Below are 25640 nucleotides of genomic sequence, written 5' to 3'. Positions count from 1 at the left end.
TCGTTGGCTGGTGAGGGCCTCTGCACCCTCATCGACCATAGCGAGGCGCCGCAGCCCTCGCTCGTGGTGGGCGAGGGTGCAGCGGCCCTCGCCCTAATCCAGGCAAAAGGTTTAGGACTAAAATGATCAAATTAAAAAGTTTAGGACTAAATTGGTATCAATGCAAAAGGTTTAGGACTATTTTGATACTTTTCCCATTAAAATTTGATCATGGTGTACAATAGGGAAGCACATGTGATCTTTCCAACGACATTCAAGTTATCTTTGTTGGAAAAAAGATATGATATCGTTTGCTCTAATTAGTAAAATTAATCAGAGATAATAATTTTGAGAAAGTGATAACAAATAAACTCTGACAAACGTAGCCATTGGACAGAACGGGTTATTGCCCAACTTCGTGCTGGGTATCAACTTCGGACAATCCTCTGGCCATCATCTTGAAGATATACAGTCTTGGAAATAAGTAAAGACTTTTTTTTTTTTTGGTTAAAAGAAAGATGCATATATTTATAATAAAGGATAAGTGCAGCCAGTACATCCAGCAGCTAAAGCATCAGAACAGAGCAGCTCAATCAAAATAGAGGGCGGCGAAGTGGCCCAATCTTGAGGAAGGAACCCATTTTTATGGGCTTTTGCAGCCCAATCCGCAACAACGTTGGCTTCCCTTTTGTAGTGTGTAACCCTAATGTTGGAGAATCTGGAGAGAAGATCGGTGGCCTTTGCAGCAAGCGCACGAGCTTCCCATGGCGTCGGAATGGATGCATTAACAAATTTGACCAAGACTAGGCAATCGGATTCGATTATCAAACAATCTCGTTGTCTACCTTTCTCCAGCAAATCGTGAAGGGTGGTGGTGAGGGCGACGAACTCTGCTTGCAGAGCCGATGATACGATGCTACCTCTGGTAAGTCCTTCGATCAATCTCCCATCTTGATCTCTACATATGCTCGCCATAGTCCCTTGATTGTTGTGAGGCTGAAATGCCCCATCTATGTTCACCTTAAGGAAACCTGGATCTGGTGGTCTCCACAGTTTGCCAAGATCGAATTGTTGTCGTCCTGTCCTTGGTGAGAGCCCTGTTCTAGTTGATTTGCGATAGGAAGAAAGAGTAGAACGGGCGATAGCGATGGTTACATCCACAACTCGAATTGCGTCCAAACGATCACCACAAAATATAAAGCCATTTCGTGCTTTCCATATCTGCCAGAGGACAAAGGCTACCGTCTTTGGATCAGGTAACGATTGATTCCCCTTGAGTCTTTCTGCAATCCATGCATCAATTCGTTAAATGGCTTGTGGTTCTATATGAATGTTGACATCTGGGTGCGACCAAATAGTTGTTGTCCATGGACAAAGCAGAAAAATATGCTCTACAATTCTGGGGTTTGATTAGGACAAAGAGTACATACCGGTTCAGCACATATGCGTCGGTGATATAAGTTAGCTTTAGATGGAAGGGCATTGTGACATAACGTCCATAGAGAAACCCAAACTTTTGGCTGAAGCTTCAACTTCCAAATTTGTTTCCATAGGGCCTCCAGGGTTTAGTAAGAGGAAGATGCTATATGTTGATTTTTCGTAATGGCAGAATTTTTTATTGCTTGATAACTACTTTTGACGGTATAATTACCGTGAGTAGTTGCTATCCAAATAAGTTTATCTCTTATATAAGAGGGTCTTACTTGAATGGTGAGAATTTCTTGGACAGTATGTCCATCATATAGTCTATTAAGTAATGGGATGTTCCAACTATTTGTCTGCAAGTCTAGAAGTTCGGCAACTCTTGTTGGTTCGTTTTGATTCGCTGGGACTCCCAAAATTCATCTAGGCAGCCATCGATCTTCCCTAATTCTAATATCCTACCCATCACCTATCGACCATCGCAGGTTTGGTATTATGGCATCCCGGCCTAAAATAAGGCCTTGCCAGCCCCAAGACGATCTATTTCCTTTTTCAGTATGCATGAAATCCGTTGAATGAAAATAAACTCCATTGAATAGCAAGCTCCAAAGTGATGTCGACTGTTGGAGAAGACGCTAGGCCTGTTTGCCAAGCATTGCCGTGTTAAAATCCATGAGGTCTCGAAAGCCGAGACCTCCCACATTCTTATTGGTCTTTAGCACATCCCAATTTTTCCAATAAATGCCAGATTTCCTACAATCATTCTACCACCAAAAGCGTGCAATTTTTTTTTTTTTCAATGGATGTTTAGATAGTCGCCGGAAGTTTAAAAACGGACATGACATACTGAGGGATTCCCTGAACAACTGATTTAATTAGGATTTCCTTTCCGCCCTTGGATATTAAACTTTCTTTTCATCCATCCAGCTTTGTATTCACTCTCCCCAATATCCAAGCGAACATTTATTTCCGTGATCGCCCCCAATCTGATGGAATCCCTAGGTATTTTCCAGTCTTGGTCATCACTGGAACTCTTAGTTCATTGGCTAGATTTTCCTGTAAGCTAAGAGGGCACACCTTGCTAAAAAATATTCTAGATTTATTTCTATTCACAGCCTGCACTATTGCTAAACAGTATTGATTCAGAACATTGGCCAGATTTCGGCATTCCCTAAGCTTACCATATAAGAAAAAGATCACATCATCAACAAAAAATAAATGAGACAGAATAGGACACCACCTGCTGATGTGGATGCCTTTGATGTTGCCCATGGTGACTACTTTGTGTATAAGGATTGATAAGACATTTGCTAGCATAATGAATAGATATGGAGAGAGAGGGTCTCCTTGTCTAAGACCTCTGGTTGGCTGGAAATAGGCTAACTGCTCACTATTAAATCTGACACTAAGAGATGTAGTTGTAATACATTGCATAATCCATCTTACCTAAATAGGATGAAATCTTGACTTCAATAGATAATCTTTAAGAAAATCCCATTCCACTCTGTCATAAGCCTTTTGCATGTCCATCTTGAGCACTGCTTGAAAATTTTTCTTCCGTTTCCTAGTCCGCAGTTGATGAAAGACCTCTTGGACAATGAGAATATTGTATTGGATCTAATGGCCACTTACAAAGGTGCTTTGTTCCATTGATATTAAGTTAGGGAGCCAAGGTTTATGCCTATTGGTAAGCACCTTTGAGATAATCTTATATGCATAATTGCATAGACTAATAGGTCGGTACTGATCAAGGCTTTCTGGATGTGGTACCTTTGAAATGAGTGAGATGATGGTCTTATTGCGATCATCGAGCATAGCCCCTGTTTTAAAGAAATCCTATATTGATAGGAAAATTCCATCCCATAATATCTCCCAGTGGATTTGATAAAACAATCCATTCGTACTATCAGGCCCTGGTGCTTTAGTTGTCCCCGGCTAGAATGTTGCCGTATGGACTTCTTCTAGAGTTACTTCCACAGTTAATATATTATTCATTTTTGGTGTAACTACTCTCGGACATTGTTCGAGGATTGGCTTATACTCTCGTTGTCCACTTGATTTGTAGAGGTTGGAAAAAAATTGTTGCGTCATCTCCTTTAGTTGGTGTTCTTCCCTAACCCACGTATGTTCACCATTTTTTAACACTCAAATTCTGTTTTGTTGTCTTTGTTGGACTGTCGTTGCATGGAAGAATTTGGTATTTCTACCCCCCCCACTTCAGCCAATTTATCCTTGATTGCATAGCCCAAAATTGTTCCTCTTGCTGCCATAATCTTTGATTCTCAGCCTTAGTATTGTTGATAATCTGCTTGTCATACCGGCTATGTGGTTGATTTATATAAGACTGGAGTTGTTGTTGCAAGCTTGCTATTTGATTGTGAGCTTTGGAAAACTTCTGTTGACTCCATTTGATGAGGGCCTTAGAAACCTTCTCTATTCTATAAGGCTGGTTGAATTTTGTTGTCTGGCTTGATTGCCATGAGTTAGCTATTATCTCACTGCACTCTTTGTCCTGAAGCCAGAATGCTTTGAAAGTAAAGGATTTGTGGCGTCGTCCCTTTAAAGCTTCCATAGATAACGATAATGGATTGTGATCCGAGCCCACTACTGGTAAGGCTAAAACTTCCGCCTCAGGGAATGCTAGACGCTAGTCTAGATTACACAATATTCTATCTAATCATTCTTTGACAAGATCATCCCCCTCCCGGTTGTTTGTCCATGTGAAAGCACAGTCTTTGCTTTCTATGTCCATCAGGGAGCAGTCTTGTATAACCTATCTTGACTACATTTTGTGTGGTTCCAGTAATCGTTTGTCTGCTTTCTCCCAATGGTATAAGACCTCATTGAGATCACCACCACATATCCATGGTAGAGTATTGGAAATAGCAATCTATCTTAGTTCTGTCTAGAAATATTGGCAGAGTTGATAAACCGCAAGTGCATGGATGCAAGTCAATCGCATGGAAATACCGCCGCTATCTTCTAAACATATCATGTCAAAAAAATCTAGAGTAGATTTTGTCATAGTTACCTTGATATAATCTTGCCAAAAGAGTGCCAATCCCCCTGCTAACCCTGCTGGTTGATGACAAAAGAGTGCCGGGATTTGAGGCTTTGCTGAATTTGAGTAAGCATAGCCTCCCGATTCTTGGTTTCCATTAAAAATACCATATTAGGCCTTTCTTTGGCCGCAAGGGCCTTAAGAGCTCGAACTGTTAGGGGAGAGCCCAGACCCTAACAGTTCCAGCTTATTAGTTTCATTTGTCCATTGGCGGTTGTTGAGGGCCAACCGCCTCCGCCCTTTTGATAGCTTCTTCATCCAGTAAAATCAGGGTTTCAAAAAGTCATGTTTCATCAATGTCTTCTGCTATGGTGGTGCGAGAGTCATAAGGACTGTATCTTTTGATTTTCTTGGCAGCTCCTACTCTTGTTGATAATCTCGTGTTCTTCAATTTTCTGTGTGTGGTTGTTGCCATAACTGACTCTTGGTGATGGTGCTTCTCCATCTCGATAGTGACAGGGATCACCTCACTCTTGGAAGTAAAAGTAGGAAAAGAGCCGTCATGAAGCTGAAGTTTAACGGAGTCAACAAGAGGAAAGTTTTATGTTACCGATAGTTTCAATTTTTCAGTTTCCATTGGAAAGCTAATCTGTTTTGCAATCTGAGTATCCTTTCCTTGTGCAAGTATTTGAAATGTAGATCGATTATTTGGCTGCCTCGCTGCATTGTTGAGTTTTAGAAAAGGTTGCTACAAATCTTCATTATGTTTCTCATGGCAAGGAGGTAATGCTGGAAGTATACGAGAGGGAGGGGGGTCTCGGGAATTACTTCTTCAACAGGTTGTTCCTGTGCCTCATAGAAGGTTCTCCAGTAAGGACTAAATTCTTTAACTTCTACCTTCAGCCACTGACCGTAAGCCATCTTTTCTTTGCCTTCCATCTTAGCTTCTGTGAAAGGAAATTACTTGCAATACATTGCGTAATGGCCTAATTTTCCACAAGAGTAACAAAAGTATGGTAGGCGTTCATATTTGAAATCTAGCCATATTGCTTTCCTAGCTATACGTATGAGTTGACATGTTTTCAAGAGTTCGTCTAATATAATTTCCACACGAGCTCTGCCAGTTTCATTGTCATTCCATCTTTAGTTTCTAGCTTTACATCAAGCACTTTACCAATGTGTTTAACAGCTTTGGAAATCATATAGTCAAAGCATCACTCTAACGGCAAGCCATAGACTTGAATCTAGAATGCACAGGTGGAAAAATCATAGCAATGTAGAGGCGTATTAGGTAGCCATGGTTTAAAGATAACCAAATGGCTGGAGAACAGCCATGGCCCACCTTGTTGTACCCTCTGTTTTTCTTCAACTAATTTAAATTTAGCTACGTAAATACCTGCATCACGCTGAGTAATATCGACTTGTTCTGTTCGCCACGCTCTCTTTAAAGTATTCTAAAAAGCATGAAAGTTTATGGAGGGATTAGATAGGATTTTACCTACAAGCATCAATTTACACTCTTCCACTTTTTCCATCGGCGGCATCTCATCCCAGTCTTCTACTTCCTTAGGGGACCAGAGGTGACCCAATTGTTGACAAAGAGCAGTTAGGTGAGGATTGTCTTCTTGGTTGAAGGGATCCATAGCTTGCGAACTCTAGAGCACAGCGTAAAAGTAATAATGATGGAGGTCAAGTCAAAGCTTACCCAGATAGCTAGTTTCGAAGGACATGCAGAGAAATTGGGTAAGGTCGATTGGAATAAGCTGACGTGGGTTGCTCTGAGGAAAGTTCGGCATATTGAAAATTGTAAGAGAACCAGGCGTTTAGAATCAATTAGCAGGGGAAACAATTGTTGGAGCTCGAGAAGAAGAGGCTGAAGGGATGCAACCGATACGTCTGGATAAACTTGATGGGAAGGGACCGGTAGGGAAAGTCAATTGTATGAGCTCGAGATTAAGAGTGAGAGAGGGAACGACCGAAAGCCATTGATGAGGGCTTTGATGAAAAGAAACGGATTAGGGTTGTAGAATTTCACCAACAATGCGAAATTAGGGGAATTGACGATTTAGGGTTAACAAAATAAAGACTACCATGGCGGTAGGGGAAAGCTCTACATATCGAGAGAGAGAGAGAGAGAGAGAGAGAGAGATTCCTTGATTATGTCTTGTTCTTTGAATGCTATAAAAGGACTTTGAATAATAAGGAAAGACTTTGAGCGTGAGAGTTCCATCACTCGATGATGAGGTAGAGACGCGTGTGGATCATCCGTGGACTCTCGCCCGAAGTTGCATTGGTTGGCCACTACAGTCAATTGACTTTGCCCTACCTCAAGTGGTGAAAACTAAACAAATTGTAATAAAATTAAATAGGCGGTGAGTTGCATATTACCAAATCTTCTTAAAGCAACTAGTTATGATCAATAATACTAAGCAGATTAGCAACTAATCCTTCTAAGATACAATATCTTGAACCCATTTGGATTAGCATTATGCAAAATGAGACTCAAGCGAACCTTTCTTAAAACCGACACACTTAGAAACAATTGAATAGAAAAGATGCTTTTTCTAATCTTCTTTTTGTCTCCTGAAGAAAGAATAGATCATTTCTATTTATATAGTTTGAATAGACATAAACATAAGAGATACATTAACTTAATAAATACATGAACTGAAGGGACATTTCTCGTTTTGCTCACTTTTGTTGATAACCCATAATTACATTAATCCCCCCCCATATTAATGAGTCAACAAAACAATTTTTAACTCAAAGAATTCTAAATATGCCTACGAAAGTACACTATATCAAGTTAGATTACTTTCACTTTGAACTTTCTTTAGTGAAAGGCTATTAGACTTACTTGACTAGTCAATGGACTTAGCCTTAAATCACCAATTAATTGTGTAAGTCCATGCAATAGACCTCACATAGAGTCTTTTTGATTTAAGATTGATTCTCCTTTGTGTTAATTCTTTTGGCCTTGAACCTCGTGGGATTCATGCATACTTAAGAAAATCTAGCCTTTAAAGATTTTCATTGAGTCGACTAGCTTCACGCATATAGGGGCATTTCTATCAAAAGTGTTTACCATATACCATACTAGGATATTTTATTACAAGTTACGAGACTCATTAAATGTATATCATACCCTTAAAATGCTATAGAAAGTACCGTCGCATCATAAAAATGGGAGAGAGCTCAAACTAGAGTTTTCAAAATTTGCGTTGTCCTATTAAACCTAGTCCATGAAATTTCCAATCGCCAGGTTAGGTTTCTACTTTGGAACCTCTTCATTGAGTTAAGGCTTTTAACTCCAACTAGATGCGTAGTGCACCTGCTCTCTCGACAAATCTTTTGTCAGTGGATTCATAATATTTTACTTTGATTTCACAAAGTCTAAATAATTCATTCGAGAGCAACTACCTTATGTTATTATGTCTATGACAAATGTGTCTATGCTTATTGTTGTATATCACATTTTGTGCCTTTACAATTGTTGCTTGCTTGTGACAATAAATGCATACCGCGAACACAAGTTTTGGCCAAATGGAATATTCTCTAAGAAGTGTCAAAGCTACTCTACTTCTTTAGCAGCTTTATCCAAAGCAATAAACTTAGATTCCATCATGGAGTGTATTATTAAAGTTTGCTTGGAGAATTTCCACAATTCTACAACACCTCATAGTGTGAACCCATATTCGCTAGTCAATTTCAATTGATTAGAATTCGAAATCTAGTAGGCATTACGATACCCTTGCAAAACAGGTAGATATTTGTCATATTGTATAACATAATTTTTTGTTCTTTTCAGATAACCTAACACTAAAGCTCTTGACTAGGATTACCTATATATCTGCTCAATTTTCCTACTTAGTACGTAATATCCAGTATAATGTAGTTTACGATGTGTCCCGATTCGACCTCAATGCTCAATTGGTGTGTGATGAGCGTAAAGGTGAGATTTAGAAGTGCTTCACCATGAAATTTTTTCTCACGGCATGTAACTCTAAGGATGTCATCACTTTATCCTTTGGAATCAATCATATGATTTCACTCGGTCATTGTCGTGAGTTCTTCCAAGATCACACCTCGTGTGATAGTATAATTTATCATGACCCTACTTTGATGTTACGGCATATCTCAATCGATGACTTTAGGGTCCAAAGGAAACCGAAAGTAAAGGTTAATTTAAGGGTATTTCAACCATGATAGCTCTCTCAAAGGCTTGTCCACCAAAGATGGCATTACTTTATCTTTTTGGCTTTAGCGCTATGAGTATGCTAAATCATAGCTGCAAACTTTTCCAAAATTTCATACCCTTCACGATGGATTCATGTATTATTTCTACTTTGTTTTAGACAACATAAATGGTATCTAATCGTTCTTATGAAAGTATATTGACATACATGGAAGCTTGCGGAAGAGATCTATCGCGTGATGAGCAAAGAAGTCCGATTTCATTTGTTGGGAGCATTCTAATAATAAAAAAGGGGCTTGAAATAAGTCAAGAACTAACTACCAAAAAAAAAAAAAGAGTCAAGAACTACTTCATGAATGTAGTGAATAATGAATTGATATATATGTTGATGGATTGGTAGATTAAGGGGAAAATAGATAAACTCGTTTTCGAACATTTTATTCCTAGCATTGAACTGTCTGAATCCTCTATGTTTCATAAATAACACTACATCTCATGTAAATGGAATCATATAAGTTGATCATAGCGCCAATTTCACCACTGAGAAGATTATTGCATGCATCAGACATGCACCCGACTGCACACAACTTATAATGTTATATAGTTCCATTTTGGCTCCAATTGTTATTGTAAAAGATGAATGATAATCATTATTCTAAATGCAGCATATTGAATGAATAAAAAATTTAAGATTGACAAGTTACCATGATCGAGAACACAGGTGCTTGTAGCAGAATTATAATAATGCGCTTTTGAATGATAATCATTATTATAAATGCAGCTTAAGGTAATGACGAATCATGAGTCATTAGGTATTATGATGTCTGAGTTAGAGCACAGGTGCTTGTAGTAGACAAGTTCACTGAACGTGATACACATTGAACAATTGACAACATAGAAGCTTTTAGCGGGGTCAATGACTAATTGTTCTTACTCTCATCTTGTGTAAATAATCCTTAGACCTGAGGCACAATGTTAACTTGTATGTTGGACGGCTATGGTTCACAGGTACGCATATTGGCGGCTCATTGATCTGTCTCTGTAACTAATGGTCATAACTCATTCACATACGAAGTTACACGTGTGCACAACATAGAATTTGTCTCCTTGTTACATGCAAGGTACAGTAATGATGTCCTATACGATCTAATTGTGACACTGCATTGAAATCCTTGGCTGAGATTGTAATTGAGAATAAATTGTTTATGTCTCGTATAAAATGCATGTCAATTAGGTTTGTGCATATGATTGAATTGGTGACTTGATAAAATATTCCATGGTCTTTGTTCAATCAGGACATAGTAAGATAGATGAATTGAATTACACTGTAACTAGAGTTGACAAATTCATTATGTTCTTAAAGCATTCACATTGTCTGGGTAGTCATAACAAATTATTAGATGTCAAATATGGTTTGTAGGACCTAGAGATTGATCAGGACAATCAATTCTCTTGGGAGTACTAATGTGTTAGTGCAAGTCTTACTACCAACTTAGTGATGAACCTAGAAATGTCATACACTATAACCAATTCACTCAATCGGACACAGCTCACTCACGAGAGTTGTACTTTTGCTTACCCAACTTTTGGAGGAAGTAGTCAATAAGGGTGCGCATGACAACCATTCTGTTCTAGAAATAGTTTCTAAGCAAAAATAACCGTTTGATAACGACACAAAATTTCTACTCTAAAAATAGAAATTCGTTTGATAACGACACAAAATTTCTACTCTAAAAATAGAAATTTATTTGATAACGACACAAATTTCTTCCTTTCGGACGGTGGCGGATTGGCGGATAGCGGTGACGGACGGCGGTGGACTGACGGATAGCGGCGACCGACGATCGGTGGCGGTGGCGGCAGCCCGACGACCTGGTAGCGGCCCGACCGCAACCGGCGGTAGCAGCTGCTGGCGACCGGTGACTAGCGGTGGTGGCGGCAGCGGCTGGCGACCGACAGGGGTGACGACCGGCGGGCGGTCGACAACCGACAAACGGTGGTTGGCGGCAACAAATGAAGGATCGGTTGACGAACGATGAGAAAATTTTTTATTTCTCATTTCTATTCTAGAAATAGAGAAATAGAAAATTTCTATTGCTAATTTCTATTCCAAACATATTTCTGGAATATAAATCTATTCTAGAATTAGAAAAACGGAATACGTTTATCAAACGGATTTCTATTCCAGAAACAAGTCTGAAATAGAAATTTTGTTTTTGAATAGAAATAGGCAGTTGTCATGCACCCCTTAACTTATTTGAGAAGTTATAGATTAGCTTCTGGAGGAAGTGGTCAATAACTTATTTGAGAAGTTAAAAACCAGCCTCTGGAAGAAGTCAATAACTTCTTTGAGAGGTTAAAGACTAGCTTCTAAAGGAAGTTAAATGTTGACTTCACCAAGACATTATAAATAGAGCAAAGAGAGGGTGAGTGGGTTACGTTAAGAAAAAGAGAGAAAGAGAGAAAGAACTATATGGTTAGCAAATGGTTGCTAACCATGTGCAGAGGATTGCCTCCACAAGATTGCTAGCACAATTACAGTGATGATTACCTGTGAGCTCTTTTTCACTCAAGGTGCATTAGTAGTGTGTCTAAACTAGAGGCTCGACATTTGTGGGGCTTAAACTGAAGAACATTTGAATCAAGTCGTTTAAAGCGCACTTCGAAAGGTAATCCGTAAAACCCCCTTTGATATTTTGATTTTTAATTAAAACGCACGAACAATACCTTTGGAAGAACATGTATAGTAGAATTTTATCTTTACTTCCGTTGTGTTTATGTTTATTTAGCCTATACATGTTCCGTAAAACCCCAACACCAACACCTCACTCAACTCTTTCACTCTTCTGCCACCGCCGGCCCTCGCCTTTGCTGCAGCTACCGATGCCACCTGCCTATCGTTGAGATGCCACCCATCCCACCCCTTACCGCCAACTTGGCCCAGGATCTCTTCAGATACGTATAACGAGCCCATCTCTCTCTCTCTCTCTCTCTCTCTCTCTTGAGTAGAATATGCTAACAGAAAGTACAAATTTCAATCTCATTATGTCTAAACCTACTCTAATTTTATAATAATAAGATAGTTGTCTTTAAATGTTGATATATTTTTGCATACTTTAGGCTGATATATGTTAAATAAAAGTTAGCCTTATAATCTGAAGCAAAAAGATGAGAGTGAGAGTCATCTCAAACACATACATAAAACTGTCAGAAGAAAAAAGACATTTCTATTTTTTGGGGCCCAATTTCAGGAAGAAGACTGGTCATAAGTATCCAGCACATTCCATAATCAACTTAGAATGGGTCCAAGGCCAATCACCACTCCTTAGGACACGCCATTACAGCAAGAAACCTGCAACTTTCCAGTGTGGAAGGGGTCGCGTTTGTAGTCTACCTACTTGTCTTCTACCGGCAAATTACATATGCTTCAAACCTGTTTGACTGGATTTGTGGAGACCCGCCATTTGTAGCGATCACGAAAATCAGGAGAATTTCCGGGCAGTTGGCACATCAACATTGTTGCCCCAGAAAAACAAGTTTGCAGGTAGATGGATTTAGTATAGTTAATGGATGATTGAGAGGTATTGGATAGAGAATGTTGCTTGTGGAATTCAACTTTTAGTGATTGCATATGGATTGATTGATTGATGGTCCGTTCGTGAATGTTACTCCCTCGACTGTCGCCAACACAGCAAGACAAGGGCAAATTGATATAATTCTCTGAACTACATAGTGAATTGACAGAAAAGTCTGCAAAGTCTGCAGGTTCTTAGAGAGAGAGAGAGAGAGAGAGAGAGAGAGAGACAAAATTAGATGAAATTTTAGAATGCTAAAGTCAATTTTTACAAGTCCTATTATCCATGAAGAGCAATTCTCTTGCGTTTCATATGTCCAGTCTCCTCCAATTGAATTGTATAGTATGATGTTACTCTGCATTCAAGCCAGACCTGGTCAAACCTTTTCCAGAGTGAAGAATCAGAGTTAAGCAGGATGTTTTCGAAAGAGAATTAAAAAGAATTAATTACCCACTCAACAGATCACTGCAGCATTTCAAGCCCATCTGTTCACCTGATATCACTAGCTAGATTCTAATCAACATTTGATCATAACTCGCAGGAACGCTAAAAGAAACTCTCCTTGCAAGAATGGCATCCTAGAACCACTAGACCAAAACAGCCTATTTGATAGTGAGAAAATCACCCAACAGCCATTTAGTCATGTTGGAATGGTATTCCTTCGTTGCTGCAGAAGCTGCATCAAAGGCCAGAATATGTCTATTCTCTGGAAATCCTTGGAGGCCTGGTCCAGGAAAAAACAAAAAGATCGATTTAGTACAATCACAGATATTATGTCATTGAATCCCCGTATCAGCATCAGTAGTATAATTGACTACCTCAACAATGAAGCAGGCCCAGGTATTGCCGGAATCTTTCTCTGTAACACCCTTTAGGATGGTCAATTCTAGGCGTTGAAGCACCTGAGCAATGTCCAGAAAGAGCCCTTGCTCATTGCATAGCATCTGCGACAAGAAAGAGTTTGTGGAGTTATAACCAGGTGTAACTCGGTCTATAAGGAGAGAAAGCTGATGAGCAACGAAGAAAAAAGTACATACCTCAATAAGCATTAGTCCTGGGTCTTCCAGGTCTTCCACCACTATAGGGCATACCTGGAGTTCACCTCCTATTTCAAGAGCCCAACTAGCTCCACCCCGGGAATCAGTGTCGATTTCAAGTGCTCTCCATCTGTTCCGTCCGGAGTCCTGTGTGACATAACCATTCAAAAATGTCAACTCACGTCCACATAATTTCCTGTAAAATGTAGATTATCTGGTAAATTTGATGCAAATCAACAGGGAATTTAAGCAAAACTACCAAAAGAGCTTTTTTAAGATTACAGTGCTAGTTTATCTTCATCTAAGTCAGACAGAGAACACGTGGATCCATGGGTTGTGTTCAACCTAACTTGTTTGAGGTTCCCTCAGACTGTCATTAGCATGACACTTCATCCAGTTGTGAAGATACTATTTTTAATCATTAAAGAGGTACTAATGGAGTCGGCTACATGTGATGTGTTGCATAATCATTCTAATCAATAAGGGACTAATGACATCCCTCACAAGGTATCTTGCAGCTGTAGGTACACAAAGTACTCTCTAAGAAACCACACATAACATTGATTAGAAAAAATGCAAAAGAAATAAAGAAATCATACGAAAATTTTCCTTTCAAATGTTGAATTGAACTTCAATCCAAGGTATAAACTTATTGGCTATTCACGGAAGAAGTAAATATTCTTAAGATGCTTTCACAAAGTCTCATTAGCAATCTGGTTTGAGGTTTATCATGGAAGAACCATCAGCAGGAAGGTCTAAATGTAACCTTATTGATTTAATAGTACATGAAAAAAACAAAGGGTTTTAAAACTTCAATTCTCGGCCACACAAAAGTTATTAAAGTCTTTGAGCTAAAAAAGTTCCAGAGGTCTACACTAAAGCGTTTTAACTTTTGAGGAACAGTGACGATCATGTACTGCAAAGCTTTCATCTTAACATGCAAAGTCTAGAATTGAAACTATTTACTTATCATTTGTGCAAATCATACTTAACATTTACCAAGCAGCACATGTCTAGTCTAGCAAAATTTACTTATATATATAGGCTGGGGAAAGTTCACTCCCAGCTCGTCAATCTCCTCTGAGGAAAGGGTCTTGATACTGATTACAATCAATCATGACTTGGGCAAACTGTACATTTGAAATAAATCGGAAGTCCTCGACGATGCAGAAAAAATCTCTAAAAGTTCATTCAGTTGGACTGCATTATAGTAATGTGATGCAATCAGAAAATACTAGGATTTATTTTAAACAATTAAGAATCTTGTACAAAGTCAATTGAGAACTAATTGAATGAAGAAATGCATGAGAGGAAGGAAAGACCAAAATTACATTTAAATATATTAAGGAGGGCTGAAACGAAGAAAGCCAAAATTTGATGCCCAAGATGTTTTATTGTAACATTTAGTCAAACAATCTCTTTACGCAAGGCCCACAACTATAATCTCCATCACTGAGAACATATGCCATAAGGATAATCAAATTGGTGGTGGCATCTCTATGAATTCTGCTCATCACTCAGCAGTCCTTTTTCATGGAAACAACAGCCAAGTATATTGGACAGTGTGTTAAATGTTTGTGAAATCATATCAATGCTAGGCACGTGATCAAATGACATCTCAAGACCTTACTCTATCTGCCTGCTCCAAGGGCCCTGCAGCCAGCCATGAGACCCACAGCTGAAGCATCACTCTCTGCAACTGCAAATATAATTTGCAGTTGCCCCCTCTCCATAAAAACCACCCTGAGCACAGCCACAAAATAATAATTCTCTCTCTCTCTCTCTCTCTCTCTACCCACAGCTGAAGCATCACTCTCTGCCCCCTCTCCATAAAAACCACCCTGAGCACAGCCACAAATCTCTCTCTCTCTCTCTCTCTCTCTCTCTTCTCTTCCCCCACGAGGCTACTTCAGTTTTCCCTATATCATTCGTTTTTTGACTTTGATTGTCTATTAAGTTCCTGCACTTCTCAAAAATATTTCTGGTCCCTGACTCACATTCATGAAATCACAGTCAACTAACTAAAACCCGGAAACTGCAAATACGGGGCTGACAATAGTTAAAATTGTATGTTTTACTGCTGTAAACAGGATTAAGCTGTGATGCTTCAGTTAATACACACTCATACACTACAACTTCTGGTTATGCTTTGCTTTATACTCGACGGGAATTGACAAGTATGTAATCAGCTAAAACTCCTTTAAGTCATTGATGAGAGCCAATAAAAGAAGGCCTGCCCAAATGAAGGGGAATAGAGTCGGGTGTTGGAAAATAATTAAGGTACAAAATGAAAAATCTTAATCTTCCAAGGTCTCTGTATCTTTTAAAAGCCAATAAATAGTCTCTGCAAGCTTATGCAATGTAATGCTTCCGCAGTATGTGAAAGATGGGGTCACTGCAATGAACATCGGAGAAGGAATGAATGCAATTATAGAGGACGAGTTATATACCACTGGAGGCACCCACTTCTTCAACTTCTCTGCCCGATTGGTTGCACCTCTTAAGAACTGCATGTGCTTGATTGTTTGATCTAGAAGGGCATCTATGCTGCACTGAAATCACAATTTACATAGAAGTAACTAGTGAGCTTAGGGAGCAAGGACAGGAAAATGACATGGTGGCACCAACTACAAAAACGGTACGGACCTTTGAACCATTTGGGACGAGGTCCCTAAGTTCGTTTACTCTGTCCTGAATCAACTGTCTATCCCTTGGTCTTGGCCTCTGGTTATCACCTGGTCTTCCCTTTCTTTTGCTACCGTTGATTGTCTTCTTCTTCCCCTTGGCCCGTTCATGAAGGGATCCTCTCTTCCGCTGCTCTTTATCAGTGACTGTACTCAGCATGCTTTTATCTGAAGTTAAGGAATCACTGGAAGTTTCTTTACGCATATTCCTAGAGATGAATGCAGCTGGAGTTATGTGGCTTGCAAAATCTCCACTGAGGCAGCTTTCTTCAGACTTCCTTTTTGTTCTCAAAGAAGTAAAAATTTGCTGCGGTTGACCGGTTGAAGATGTGATGATGTTGGATTTATTTGGTGAATTACCATCAGGATAGTCATATAAGTTGCTGACTAAAGATCCAAAGAGATGCTCGTCTTCATCCTTGGGAGGGTATCTCCTAGATTCCCCAGCAAACGGCTTGTTGCCATCAAGAATATCTTGATTCTCAGTCAAACAAGAGCTTGGAATCACACGCATATCTGGAAAAAACGAATCCACTGAAAATTCACTTGGCCACAATAAAGTTGGTTCAGGAGCTTCATCTAGTTCAAAGTTCATGGAGCAGTTAGACATGTTGACTATGTTCTCATTCTTTATATTCTCAACATCATTGTCTCCAAATGGTAGGCTCGCAAAGTCGCTAGCAGTGAAGTAGTCCTCCATGCCATCACAAAAGTCACCTAAACCGCCTGAGATGTAACATTTGTCGAAGGCATGCAATTTTTCCTCTGCACAAGAGAATCCAAAATCATCATTGTCCATCCTTTCTGACTGGTTCGCAGATCCAATTGGGGGAGTTGACACTTTGGAAGGACTGGCTGCCAAGACACAAGTTATATTTTCCCATTCATCTTCTTGAATTTCTGACAGAGGCCGAACTTGTACAAGACTTAGCATGCTGCAATTCGCCTCAAAATTGCCACATAACCCTTCAGATTTTGTTTTAAAAGCCAGGCTGCCAGTTATGTTCAATGACTCATCCACATCATCTACAACGCAGAATGGGATTGAATGATCCTGCCGGCCATGGTTCATAATGGAACTTAGAGAATGGCTAAAATCAGGTTGAAGTGAGACTAATCTCTCTGTGAGATCAGCAACAGTCGCTATGTCCTCAGCAACCTAAAGTCAACAGGATAGAATATGAGACAAGTTAAAACTCCTCCAGCTATAGAAGGAAAGAGGATGAAAACAGACCGCTTCAAAGGAGCCTAGTTGCAAGACCCCGTGTGGAAGAGCAGGTAACAGGAGAATAGTCTGCATAAGCATAGTAAACAAGATCAGTAGGGTTACTAATACAAGAAACTACTGCCGCAAGTTAACATATGAAGTAACTTTTACTTGAAAACCAACTTGCACATATTCCAACCATTCCTCGAAGCACATGGTTGCCAGCAAATCCATATGCCTATAAACACATGGTATTATTGGGACTGTCATGATAAAACTACCCTACTATACTTGGTTGTAATACCTATCATATTGGCATAACTATCATAATAAAGTCAAGGTATTCATTACCTTCACACCAGCAAAAATCTGTGGTAGCCATTCTTCAGGAAGCTGCAAAGACACGACGTAATTTAGAGCTGCCACATACCCAAAAAAACTGTAGAAACTCCTTTGGCAGCTAATACTATGAATGAAAAACTCATCAGAACTGACCTCTAATGGAGTCTCCAAGTTGGACTGAGAAGCCAAAATATCATCAGAAGAAATCCAACAGTAGTTGCCTGTGAGCGCCACTTCACCTACAAGCCTAATGCATGTAAAGTGAATAACATCAAGACACTGCTATTGGGATCATGTAAGAAGGAAATTCTTGTTCTGCAGGTCTATTCTCCACCAATTAAACACAAAATATTTTGCTCACATATCATTATTCTTTTTCTGGATTTTCAGGACTTTCGTTAAAAACACCAGTTAAAAGCCCCGAAAAAAAAATTAATTAACAAGGATTCCGCAGAACACAAATGGAGCAGCAGGAGAAACTTAACACGAAGTTAAGACTGACATATTACCCTTCTCCCAGTGAGTAGTGAAGAAATGAGATATTGGCTTCCACAACTCCTAAGGGGAATCGGCTTGCACTTTCATTCCGTACGCCATTTTCATCAACAAAAGAGAATAGCTCGCCTGATCTATTCCAGTATAGTTCATCTAAACAATTCTCTACGTTTCTTCTAGCCTTTGAATGGTCGAAATACCCATCTTCCCATGTTAAAACCCTGAAAATAAATCGTGCACAGAACGTCGTCAAAAGACGGGAAGTTTCTCCTTTGAAAGTGATTTGCACAATGAAGCGCAGTCTTTGTCCCGAGACTGTCAAGACAAACGTTAGACAGACTGATACACGACACATATCGCGATGCAATTCTGCTTCATGTTGATAAAAAGGGACAAGTCCCATGACAGGGGCAGACAGAACACGAGCAAATCCCCGGAGATGCTTAACACGTCTTTCATCATCAAATATCTAGATCAAGGCCATTTTTTAATTTTTATTTTTACTTTTTTGCCAGAAATGCCATCAACAATCATCCAGTAAGACAAAATTAAACAGCGCAGACCACTTATAAAACCAAAATTGTTTTATTTCCAGCCCAGGACTTAACTGCTGAGAATCAGAGAAATATCCATCAGACCAACAGCAATCACATAAAGACAGGGTAAGGGATCGGCTTACGTGGGGACTTGACGCCTGATCTTCCAGAACACCGCGTACGTCCAGTGCGAATCGCGACACAAATTCTGTAGCAACTGCCGTAAAGCAGTAGTTCCCATGCTACAACAACAAGGATTTTTTTTTTTTTTTTTGGCCAACTAAATCAACAGAATTCTGATACAAAACAGTGTCCTCAATCAATAAAATCACCGAGTATATATCTCCCTAGCTACCTCGGATCGAACCGCGCCCTGCTTGCTTCATCCACACTCTGGCTTTTCGCTTGGTCAGCGACTCGGTGAGCAAGAGAATCGAGTATCTCATGGTTTTGGGCTCAAAACTCGAGCTCCGACGTCGGATTCACGGTTCTAGGCAGCTCTTAGAGCGTCCAAATGCGGAGAGTCTCGATCTAATCGGTCAAATGCAAGAGAAAGAACAGAGAGAGAGAGAGAGAGAGAGCAATTATGAATTCTTTGTCCTTGAACAAAACATGAACGAGTCTCGACGTCCCAACGCTGTTATATAAAGAGGCAGAGCAACCGCACCACCGGTCACTGCTTCATCCGGTCTGCCTGCGGTTGTATTCGGAGTTAAAACTGGGAGCCGTCTGAAGTCAATACTCAACATGCATCATCCTCCACAAGATGCGTTCGGATTCCGGGACCCACCGACGAGAAGGTTGTGCAGGCGCACTCAAGACTATTTGTGGCTTTTATAATTCGAGGACATGTTGCCCTTTTATTATTTACTTATAAACAATGTGCGTGCTTGGACACTCGACTAATTTACAATAGATGCAGCCGTCCCTACTCCTCCGCACACCACGTAATTACCTGGAAATGTGCAGCGTGGTCTTCTATGTTCACTAGTGCTCTGATGTCGAAATATGCATATAAATAATGTTAAAAAAGTCTTATATATTGATATGGGTGGAATAGTTATTGTATCTTAATAAATCCATAGCTTATTAATTTAATTTCTTGAGTGGATGTGAATTTAACTGAATATGTTGACAAGCTCAAATTTGACCTCCCTCTTAACAACCTCCTTCTCATAGATCAGTATGGCTTCCAATTTGTTTCAATCTTTGGTGAATATTTCAAGAAACGAATTTAGAGGGTGCATGACAAACCAAAATTTTTATTGCATAAATAATTTTTCCATTCCAGACTTGTTTTTGGAATAGAAATTCGTTAGGTAAAATTATTTCATTTTTCTATTTTTGAAATATATTTCTACTCTAGAAATAGGTTTAGAATAGAAATCAAAAATAAAAAATTTTTACTTCTCTATAATAAGAAATAAAATTTCTTCTCAGCATCCATCCTCTTTACTAATCGGCCACCCACCCATTGTCCGTTGGCTGTCACCCACCGTTGCCGGTCGTTACCCTAGCCTCTAATCATTGTCCGTCGCCTCCGCACCCCTTGAGAGGGAGAAATTTTGTGTTTCTATTCCCAGAACAAAAATTTTGCGTTATTATTAAATGCGAATTTTTGCTTAAAAACACCCACCCCATTAGTGGTCGCATGATTTGCGCTCAATCCCTCTACTGGAAGGGGGCGAGTTCAAATCCCCATGGTCGCTTGCGCAACTCACCCGTGGTCCAGGGGAGGTGGGTCTCCTCGCGTTGCCCCGGGTTTACGCCGCCCGTCGCCGGGCATCGGCGGTTCCTAAGTTACCAAAAAAAAAAAAATTATTTGGAAACTCATCCATAAATAAAGATAGAAAAATCGATTTTTTTTTTTAAAATAAATTTTTGACCAGAAATTTTATCATCTATGCCCTTCATAGCCAATCTAGTTTCCTAGGCGGTGGGCATTGTGGTGTAACAAATGGGCCGATGGTAGACTTGTGGTTCAATTGGAGAATTGATATTGTGTGGAGGAGTATTTATGAGTGCAATTGAATTCAAATTAAGATTCCCTCTTAATAGTCTTCCTAAGTAAAAGTGTCGGATTTTTTTTTTTTTCGTTTTTCCAATATAAGCAGTCATTAGACGTGAGATCGATGGATGTAGGAAACGGAGAGACATCAATAATCATCCCTTTTTCGTGAAATCGACCATGTGACAATCTTGTTCAGTCGCACAACCATCAATTGACAGGTTTTCTTTTATTTTTATTTTTGTCTTTTTTTCTGGGGTATGCGATGAGCAGATGATATGCACATCATTTGTTTTTTCCTTAATGAGTCCAAGAAATCCTACTTTAGAGAAATAGCAACAAATAGTCTTTGTTTAACCAGCATTATCATCCCACAACAACATTCATGAGTGACTTTATTCGATAAATTAGATTAAATCAATAGAACAAATGAAAAGTAGGTGGCTTGCTTAGTCAGCAATCATTTTCGACCTCTTAATAATTCAGTATTTAATTACATAAAATGCAGCACTAAATTGCGGCAGGTCTGACCGGATGCAATGAATTAATTGATTAACGTCACATTGTTTGTCCCTTATTTCACTTCTTCTGTTTTGTAGTTACTTTTTTCTGGATTTTCTTATAGCCCCACTTGGTGTAAAATCTAATAAAAGATTTACGAAAATTCAAAGTCATACGCGGCAACCCTCGGGCGCATCGAAAGCGGGCGTGTGATCAAGTCAAACATTGGGGCGACTGAGGGCTACACAATGTCGACAATCACGCCTCTCCATGGAGTTCTGGAGTTGCTGATGCAATGAAATCATCAATTTTCAGTGGTTCTAAAAATGAGAAAGAAATATTATTGGTCCTTTCTAATTTCAACGGGTCGGCCCAATAAGCAACCTCTGACTTATAAATTTATTGTCCAGTAATTAAGTATGAGTTGCACAGAAAAAAAAAATCCACATCCAAAAATTTCATAAATTGCATATAGTGATAACTTTAGTATTAAAACATTTTGAACGATTACTTGAATAGGACTTTCTAAAAGAAAACTATTACTTCAATGTCATAGACGCTTTGTATTGTCAAAAAAATCCAACATAACAATGCTTTATTATATATATATCCCATGTCGTATCTCATTCAGTAAAAATACTAAAAGTACTTTGTAACACCATTGCTTTTGCCATCAGGAAAAAAATTGAGTTATCTAAATCCATCGGCAAGAAAATTGCAACACGTCTACTGGCTGGGATTGTCATTGGCCAGTCATCTTCCACATGTGGTTTTCACGTGTACGCAACAGTGAAAAGGCCATTTAATTTAGATTAGAATGACGTGACTTGTGGATATAACAACTCTATGACAACTGGGAAAGAAAAGGACTGCTGATGTGCGTACACGATCGATTCGCTGCATCTTCAATAAAGAAAAGGACCAGGAGAGAGCCGGCTAAGGAAGTGATTATGTACGAACAGGTCATGCATGATGTCAATAATCGCGGGCTCAAGTTGCATTTAAGTAGAAAATAGCAGTTAGCATATTGAAAGATAAAAATATTTCATATGCAGCTAACATGGCTGAGTCATGGGAAAAAAGACACCGGAAGTGTTATAAATTTTATAAGACATTGACTTAAATATTATAATTTCTTTTTTTCAATTACTTAAGTGTTATTATTTGATATAACAAACATTTTTCAAAAGTTATGACACTTAAGTGATTAATTGATCAATTTTATAAAGTGTTGTGTCAAATTTTTGGTACTTGGATGAACACTTTTGAAAAGTCATGGCACTCGAGTAATTAATTAAAAATTATAGTATTCAAATACATGTTTTTTAGAAGTCATGGCATTCGGAGTTATGGCACTTGTAGTATCATTATTCCTTGAGTTATGTGATGGATTAAGCAAATTATGTTTGCACAAAGTGAAAATGGGGGAAGCAAACATTCTTTTCTATCTTTCCGCTAGGATCATCCATCAGTTCGTGCAGGCAATTTGCGTGCGTTCATAAAGATCAATAGAACCAAAAGTAATTCTCCTCTTTTCACGGGATGTGTCAAAAAATTATCTATATTGATGAGTTGAGCTAAACTAAATACATGGAGATATTCAAAGTGATTCAATAGGGGAGACATCCCCTTATAGGAAAATATGACTAGTATATAACTTGATTCGTTATATATATATATATATATATATATATATATATATATATATACGAATGATGTCAAATTAGTTTGCCGTGGCATTGAGCTTGAGCCCTACATCAACCGCAACAATCTAGCGGCATTAGACTTCCTATAACTTGATCTGTCATGGCATCGAGCTTGTTGGGAAAACATCCCAATGGACCTTTGATGACTACAAAATTATTCTTGGTACTCACATCTTCATGATAAGTACTTTGAGAAAGACTGTGATGATATCAACGATCATCAAGAATTTAGGGAAGAGTGATAAAGATAATGACAAGAGAAGAAAAAGTCTGATATGATGAAAATCTCACAAGGACTTTTGGAGGTACCATGGTCAATTTGTCATTACGATAAAATTTTAAGCTGACATACTTATGAAGATCTTTGAATAATTTATTGCAATTCAGTTCTTACTGTTCAACCAGGGACAACATCAACAAACTATAAGTATGTGCGCAAGCCGATATCAAGTGATAAAGAACTTCGGATCGTTCTGATATTGAGTTTAGAGAGATGCCGTGAAACGTGTCATATGAACATGACCGTTTGCCAAAGGAACAATAGCAATTGACAGGCTAAGGAAACCACGACAACTAACCATGAACATGTTAGAGAAGAGTCCGCAATTTTTTAGAAGAACAGGGGAAGTGACAACAGCAGCAAATGTCATTTTTGGGAAAACCTAGCTATTGCCGCTAGAATGGATTGTATGGGCAGTTTTGACCTTGGCAACTGCTCCAATCAACTCTCAGTGAATCTTTGTTTTCTAAAAATATCTCCAACGGATGGATTGGAGATGTCTATATAAGGAGCAAAGAAGCTCAAATTGGGGTTGGATTTCTAGCATTGTTCATCATTCTCTTTCTCTAATAATATTGTACATTTGTCTATCTAACAGTTCTCCATGTAGTGTTCTTGTCACTTTATAATAAAGTCGAAAGCAAGTGTACAAAGATGATAGTAGTATTTGTGTTATTATAGTGTAATGTATCGTTTGATAGGTAGAATTTGTGCTAATTGTAAGTTGACTTGAAGATTAGTAGTGGAATCCAGCTAGTGTTGAAGCCGTTACCTTGAAAAAAGGTGGTAGGCTTGAGGATAAACCGAACCTATATAAACCTCTATGCAATCTTTTCTATCTTCTCATTATATTCTTCATCTGTACATTTTTGGTTGAATCTACTTATGGCGAACACTTGCACTTGTCATCATTGATCCACCACGGATTGAAGTTAAATTACAGCTTATTTTCTTTTGCAAGAAAATTTGTTTAAAGTTCTTAAACAACCTATTCATCTCCCTTTAAATTGTATTGTTAACCCCAACAAAGCTCAAACTATATCACCGCAACAAGCTCGAGCTCTAGATGTGCCTGCTTTCACCATTGATTTGAAGAGTGTCGTGTCTCAGTTTTTTGTGTTCTCTATATAATGCGACTCATAAATTTCTACAACAAAGTGAAAATCTGACTTAGTTGCTATGAAGATGTTGGGAGTGTTGTTGCAACCTTCCTCGAGGTCAATTACCAAATGGAAAGCTAATAGATTATTAAGCCAAAACCTTAACACGGACTCTCTCAAATCTGTACCAATCACAACTTTGGAGTTGTGATTTAATCAATTTAACATGAAAATCAATTCAATAAAGAGTTGCCACTAATCTATCGCGAATTAAGTAAAAACCCAAGTAAAATGTCAAAAATACTTTACTTCTGCCAACAAGAGATTCATGGATATGTGGACATGGTTATGCTAGATAAATTAAATGCCCTTAAAGTACCTTTTCTCTTTTCTCAAAACTCTTTTGCTCTAGTCTTGGTCAATTTTAATCTTAAGCCACTAATATGTAATGTGTGATCATGCGGATACGCAATCAATTATATAACACTCAATAAATCAAAACATTAAAGAAATTATTAGTAATAAGGCTTATCTCAATCTAAAGAAAAGAATAGCCTTACTATGATTAATTTCCTAATATCTACAAGATGTTAATTAAAAACGCATGCATAGCCTAAACATGATTTCTAAATGCAATGACAATTAATTCCTTTTGGGTTTTTATCATTTATGAAGATTAAAGTATATGCAATTTTAATCTAAATTAAACATGCATGAATTATTAAACTGATGACATGATGCAGGAGCATCGGGCTCTATTGATCAACTTGGCAGCTTAATTCAAACCTCGTCGACTTGTCCAACTCAATCCCCACATTTAGAAGCAAAAAGGCTTATTTTGGTGACATTTTAACTGGATGGGTTCAAGTTGAAGATTTTGTTTCCGCGAGAGAGATGTTGATTTAGTGAATTAGTTGTTGATTTCATGTTTGTTTATTGATTTTCTAGATGTCGATTTATAAGTTTATTGTCAACTCCAAGGCTAACTGCTTAATCACCTAATAATTGGAGGTTGTTCTAGTTGATTTTTATCGTTGTTTGATGACCTTCTATGATGCTTGTTTGGCTTCCAATGTGCACAAATTTAGAGTCTTATCGGGTTTCAATGCATTCAATAATTAGTCACATGCAATTAAGTCTCTTGATTCATAGCTTTTAATGAGTCTTTATTATGGTGTTGTTTTTAAGAGTCACAATTAGGTGATCCCCTAGAGTCTATTCAGTTTTCGAGGATTTAAAGAGTTTTTTTTTTTTTTAACAATATCTCTATAAATGGAGGTGTAATATCATTGTAAAGGACAAAAGACTTGAATATTAAGAATATATAAGATTTTCCACTATGTGAGTGAATATCTATTTTTAGTTTTTTTTTTATCATTGAAAGGTGGATCTTTACCCTTGGATGATTAGTTTTTTTAAGGCTTTAGTGGTGAGCTTCTCTTATTCTAGTTCATTTATCCTTGGAAAGTGGATTATTCCTTAATGGTGGACCAATAAGCCCTTTATCCTCAGCAAGTGGATTGTCCTTTGGGTCTTGGTGATAAGTTTCTCTTATTCCGAAGTCCTTTATCT

The 25640-nt window shown here is 38.5% G+C and overlaps 1 protein-coding gene and 1 long non-coding RNA gene across 9 annotated transcripts; one reads left to right on the top strand and one right to left on the bottom strand.

The window, feature by feature from the left end:
• The first annotated feature begins 682 nt into the window (after positions 1-682).
• On the top strand, positions 683-6623 carry LOC104436778. 3 transcript variants are annotated; one of them, XR_005550967.1, is made up of 4 exons: positions 683-904; positions 1006-1235; positions 3924-4011; positions 4916-6623. It is a non-coding gene; the product is annotated as an uncharacterized LOC104436778 (long non-coding RNA). The 3 variants fall into 3 exon arrangements; XR_001987049.2 differs by having other exon boundaries at positions 3920-4011; XR_001987048.2 differs by lacking the exon at positions 3924-4011 and having other exon boundaries at positions 686-904.
• A 5774-nt stretch (positions 6624-12397) lies between these two features.
• LOC104433059 (transcription factor bHLH155) lies at positions 12398-19177 on the bottom strand. 6 transcript variants are annotated; one of them, XM_010045691.3, is made up of 11 exons: positions 18829-19161; positions 18617-18715; positions 17952-18158; positions 17596-17689; positions 17452-17493; positions 17128-17187; positions 15856-17052; positions 15660-15761; positions 13210-13356; positions 12991-13116; positions 12398-12896 (listed from the first exon to the last, which is right to left on the bottom strand). In XM_010045691.3, exons 2-11 carry the CDS (start codon positions 18712-18714, stop codon positions 12813-12815), a joined length of 2157 nt encoding a protein of 718 aa, XP_010043993.2. In that variant the 5' UTR covers position 18715; positions 18829-19161; the 3' UTR covers positions 12398-12812. The 6 variants fall into 6 exon arrangements, with proteins under 6 accessions (XP_010043993.2, XP_010043994.2, XP_018724480.2 ...); XM_010045692.3 differs by having other exon boundaries at positions 15676-15756; positions 18617-19174; XM_018868935.2 differs by lacking the exon at positions 17952-18158 and having other exon boundaries at positions 18617-19160.
• Positions 19178-25640: the final 6463 nt, after the last annotated feature.

Source organism: Eucalyptus grandis, chromosome 1, assembly GCF_016545825.1.
Source record: "Eucalyptus grandis isolate ANBG69807.140 chromosome 1, ASM1654582v1, whole genome shotgun sequence".
Classification (NCBI taxonomy): domain Eukaryota; kingdom Viridiplantae; phylum Streptophyta; class Magnoliopsida; order Myrtales; family Myrtaceae; genus Eucalyptus; species Eucalyptus grandis.
Note: the sequence above shows the minus strand (reverse complement) of the source record. Positions and strands in the feature narration are given on the sequence as shown.

Excerpts from the sequence above, each read along its gene's own strand:
- LOC104433059 (XM_010045691.3), bottom strand. The coding sequence starts at position 18,714 with ATGGGAACTACTGCTTTACGGCAGTTGCTACAGAATTTGTGTCGCGAT. Across the intron at positions 13,117-13,209 it reads CAGGACTAATGCTTATTGAG|ATGCTATGCAATGAGCAAGG; the intron begins GTATGTACTTTT and ends TTCTTGTCGCAG. Across the intron at positions 12,897-12,990 it reads GGGCCTGCTTCATTGTTGAG|GCCTCCAAGGATTTCCAGAG; the intron begins GTAGTCAATTAT and ends TTCCTGGACCAG.